The sequence below is a fragment of the Oryctolagus cuniculus genome, chromosome 16 (genome assembly GCF_964237555.1).
Source record: "Oryctolagus cuniculus chromosome 16, mOryCun1.1, whole genome shotgun sequence".
NCBI lineage: Eukaryota > Metazoa > Chordata > Mammalia > Lagomorpha > Leporidae > Oryctolagus > Oryctolagus cuniculus.
Window position 1 is genome coordinate 63467373 of NC_091447.1, and position 4869 is coordinate 63472241.

The 4869-nt window shown below is 46.9% G+C and overlaps 1 protein-coding gene across 1 annotated transcript; it reads left to right on the forward strand.

The window, feature by feature from the left end:
* The first annotated feature begins 2974 nt into the window (after window positions 1-2974).
* LOC100340200 (olfactory receptor 7A17-like) lies at window positions 2975-4654 on the forward strand. Its single transcript, XM_002723207.3, has one exon. The coding sequence runs from the start codon at window positions 3189-3191 to the stop codon at window positions 4116-4118; it is 930 nt and encodes a 309-aa protein (XP_002723253.2). The 5' UTR covers window positions 2975-3188; the 3' UTR covers window positions 4119-4654.
* Window positions 4655-4869: the final 215 nt, after the last annotated feature.

Sequence of the window (4869 nt, forward strand, 5' to 3'; positions counted from 1 at the left end):
CCAGGAGCCAGGTGCTTTTCCTGGTCTCCCATGGGGTGCAGGGCCCAAGCACCTGGGCCATCCTCCACTGCACTCCCGGGCCACAGCAGAGGGCTGGCCTGGAAGAGGGGCCACCGGGACAGAATCCGGCGCCCCGACCGGGACTAGAACCCGGGGTGCCGGCGCCGCTAGGCGGAGGATTAGCCTAGTGAGCCGCGGCGCCGGCCTCTATCTGTTTTTAAGGAGTGATTTTATGGAGCTTATGGTATGTGTCTCTTCTACAAAGCTATGCTTTGAACATCCCATGAACTTAGTGCAGACAGGTGCCTCCGTCATAGGCTATGGAGAAAGATGCCTTTGCAACAGGTTAAACCTGGGGGAGTTAGACCAGGAAACAGAAATAGGAGCAGGGTTCACCTGACTTCTAACCTGATCTCCTAGGAACAACCTGCAAGCGTCACTTCTGTCCAGGTCAGTGTCCCACAGGGAACTCAGATGCTGAGAGGTCTGGGTATGAGGCAGGGAGGGGCCTAATGAGTAGGTTCAGGGAACTGTAAATACCTCCTCTGCTGCTGTCCCTCAGACTGTGCAACCCTGGGCGAGAAGGAGCCTGGTTGTTGCTTTCAGAGTCTTGAGTTCAGCTCAGGGACCCATGCGTCCCTCCTTCCTGCTGTCTTGTCTGGAACAGAGCTTCAGTTTCCGTCATCCACCACCCAGGGAAGAATTTGGGCTTCCATACTGAGACCATCCTTTCAGAGATCCCATGCAGGTGAGCCCGAGAGCCTGGCCTACACAGCAGGAGTCCAGAGAAATGGAAGCAGAGAGTGTTTCCTAAGGGCAAACATTTAACCCCCATTTAGAGGAGATACTCAGAGACACTGAGTTCATTTGCTTGCACATTGATTGTTGAATCTGTTTGTTCAGATGCTAGAAAGGTAATGAACTATTAGGCTATGCAGGGCAAGGGCATGGCTGGTGGCGAAATGCTGGCGTGGGAATAATGCCAAGTCTAAGACCAACTAGGAAAATAAAGTGCTTCAAAAAGAATAGAATAGCATCCAAGAAACCGTGTTTTTAAATGGCTTAGAGGAGGGGATATGACAGCTCCTGGTCCCAGGGCAGCATCGACCAGATTCAAGCATCACTCTCCCCAATTTTGTTTTATGGTTCAGTTACTGATTTTTATATATGATTTTTAATTTTTATTAATTGAAAGAATACATTTCATGTATTTCATTTTTGAGAGCCAGATTTAGAGAGACACAGAGAGAAAAGAGAGAGATTTTCTGAGAGAGAGAGAGGAGAGAAAGGGAGAAATGGAGAGAATTGTTTACATCTGCCAATTCACTCCCCAAATGACCACGGCAGCCAGGGCTGAGCCAGGCTGAATCCCCAGGATCCAGGAACTCCATCTGGGTCTTGAACATGAATGCTGGGGTCTATGGACCTGAGCCATGTTCTGATGCTTTCCCAGGCCCATTAATAGGGTGCTTGGACCAGAAGCAGAGCAGCAGGAATTGGAACCAACATCCACATGGGATGGCAGCATTGCAAGCAGCACCTTAAACTACTGCACCACCATGTCAGCTGCAAGAGGTTATTTTAAAGGGAAACAAGTTTGGAGGCTTCCCTGTTGGTGAGAAAGGAGCAGATAAGGGCAATGCATGCACATATGACCCTGCAGTAGGAGCTCCTGAGACACGCACACTTCTCAGTGTCTTCTCTTACACCAAGCACTCCCTTGGAATGTGTCTGATAAATCATTAGAAGAGGAGAGGTAAGTTAAAGGGGTCTACTTTTCTATTTGCCTACTTGATTATCTGTGAGATGGGTACACTCATGGCTTTCTCAGCTGCTTCGTCGCTGGCCAATTCTGCACTGCCCAGTCTCTATCCCTTATTTTTATGCATCCAGGTCTATTTTATTCTTGTCCTTTGTAGACTCATTCATACAAAAAATGGATGTTTTGTCACAGCCTTTTTGTTGCTACCCATTCCTTTTATTTACATGCATATCAGTGTACTTCAAAGGGTTCCTAGGAAAAGGGAACTCATGGATGATGCTTCTGTGGTGCAAAAAAAAAAAAAAAAAAAAAAAGATTTAAAATCCAGAACTCAGCAAAGTTATAATCCGTGTTTACAAGAGGTCTCCAATGTGTGAAAAACGTGTCACATGCAAAAGCTATGCGCCAAAGTAAATGTATCTTCATTTCTGTTTTTGTGAATGTTTTGTTACTTTAAAAGATTTTACTTACTTTAGTAAACTCCAAAATTCTCAGGTGTACAGCCTAACAAATGTTTCTGTGTGTAGACAACCATGTAGGCACAGCTGTAACAGGATAAACACATTCTGACTTCAATAACTGTGGACTAATTTCACTCATTCGCATAAGGCTTCTTTCCTTCAACATGTTTTTGAGATTCACACTCATTTCACAAACGTTTTGAAAGGGGCTTGTAGATATATTAAGCTAGAGAGTTTGCAAAAGTTTGCAAACTTTCTATTCCCAAATATCAGTCTCTTCCACTTTACTCAAATTCCTTTGCTTTTAAGTCTTGTTAGTCACTCTGATAACTTTGCATTGCTAAGTTGTTTTTAGACTTGTTGTCAAAAGCACTGCTCTTCTTAGCTTCGTATGATTAGATCACTAACTACAAGTCACAGCTGCTCCTGTCCTCATTTGAAACACATGGTTGTTCACCATTTCACTAAGATTGCTTTATCTTCCAGAAGCCAACCTGAAGGCACATTACACAAGATGAAATCATAGCTTCCAAGCCTCCTTCCTCTCAGCTGAAAAGACCTCACAGAGTTTTCTCTTTCCAAGTGTCTGTCAGTTCAATGGTGCATTAATGATGATTTTCAATGTCACTGAGTTATCACACTTGCTCTATTTTAAATTTTGCACATAGTGTCTTTTGTTTCATTGGTCAGCCTGGGATTAACATTCAACTATCTGGAGACACTGGTCCCTAATTAGTGCTGATGGCAGCTTTTCTTCCATGAGCAACAGGGAGACAAAGCCAGGGTTAGAGTCCTGAAGATACAAGAGATATTTTTTTTTCCTCCAAGCCCCTCAGAGAACCCCTGGTAAGTTGAATCTTGGTTTCCCTCGTTCCCACTCCATTTCTCTCATCCTCTCTTCTCTAGCTCGCTCTCTCTCTCTCACTCATGTTATTTGTTTCTTTCCTTTCAGTGACTTGTACCACATGCAACCAGGCAATGAAACTCAACTTTCAGAATTCCTTCTCCTGGGATTCTCAGAGGACCCAGCGCTGCAGCCCCTCATATGTGGGCTCTTCCTCTTCATGTACCTGGTCACTGTGGCTGGGAACCTGCTCATCATCCTGGCCATCCTCTCAGACCCCCACCTCCACACGCCCATGTACTTCTTCCTCTCCAACCTGTCCTTGGTGGATGTCTGCTTCACCTCCACCACCGTCCCCAAGATGCTGGTGAACATCCAGACACACAGCAAAGCCATCACCCATGCAGGCTGCATCACCCAGATGTTCTTCTTCATACTCTTTGTAGGGCTGGATGATTTACTCCTGGCCGTGATGGCCTATGACAGGTTTGTGGCCATCTGTCACCCCCTGCACTACACGGTCATCATGAAACCCCAGCTGTGTGTGCAGCTGGTCCTGGTGTGCTGGGTCATCAGTGTCCTGCATGCCTTGTCACACAGCTTAATGGTGCTGCAGCTGTCCTTCTGTGTACACCTGGAAATCCCCCACTTCTTCTGTGAACTGATTCAGGTGATCCACACTGCCTGCTCTGACACTATTCTTAATGATGTGTTGCTATTTCTTGCAGCAATGCTCCTTGGTGGAGGTCCCCTGGCTGGGATCCTGTACTCCTACTCTAAGATCGTCTCCTCCATCTGTGCAATCCCCTCAGCTCAGGGGAAGCATAAAGCATTCTCCACCTGTGTCTCTCACCTCTCTGTCGTCTCCTTATTTTATGGAACGGGCATAGGTGTGTACCTCAGTGCTGGTGCAGCCCCCAGCTCAGCCTCCACTGCCACAGCCTCTGTGATGTACACGGTAGTCACCCCCATGCTGAACCCCTTCATCTACAGCCTGAGGAGCACAGACATCAAAAGAGCTTTGAAAGGAATCCTTGGCCAGAAACTATAAATTAGTCCATTGAGATGGGGCTGAAGATGTGTCTATGACTGCAGGGCCCCGAGCTCCAGAGCCACACACTGAGAAGATTTAACCAGATGTGGAAGTAGAAGTCAGCGAACTCAAGAGGCTTCCATAGCCTTGGAAACTCATGAGTAGAGCCTAGGGAGATTACTGACACCATAAACAAGAGTGGCAAATTGTTAAGTCAACAACAGGAGTCACTGTGTACTTACTCCTCATGTGGGATCTCTGTCCTTAATGTGTTGTCCAATGTGAATTAATGCTATAACTGGTACTGAAACAGTACTTTACACTTTGTGTTTCTGTGTGGGTGCAAACTGATGAAATCTTGACTTAATATATACTAAATCAATCTTCTGTGTATAAAGATAATTGAAAATGAATCTTGGCCAGCGCCACGGCTCAATAGGCTAATCCTCTGCCTGCGGCACTGGCACACCGGGTTCTAGTCCCGGTTGGGGTGCCGGATTCTGTCCCGGTTGCCCCTCTTCCAGGCCAGCTCTCTGCTGTGACCTGGGAGTGCAGTGGAGGATGGCCCAAGTGCTTGGGCCCTGCACCGCATGGGAGACCAGGAGGAGGCACCTGGCTCCTGGCTCCTAGTTTTGGGTCAGCGTGATGCACTGGCCACAGTGCGTGGACTGTGGCGGCCATTGGAGGGTGAACCAATGGCAAAGGAAGACCTTTCTCTGTGTCTCTCTCTCTCACTGTCCACTCTGCCTGTCAAAAAAAAAAAAAAAAG

Excerpts from the sequence above, each read along its gene's own strand:
- LOC100340200 (XM_002723207.3), top strand. The coding sequence starts at position 3,189 with ATGCAACCAGGCAATGAAACTCAACTTTCAGAATTCCTTCTCCTGGGA.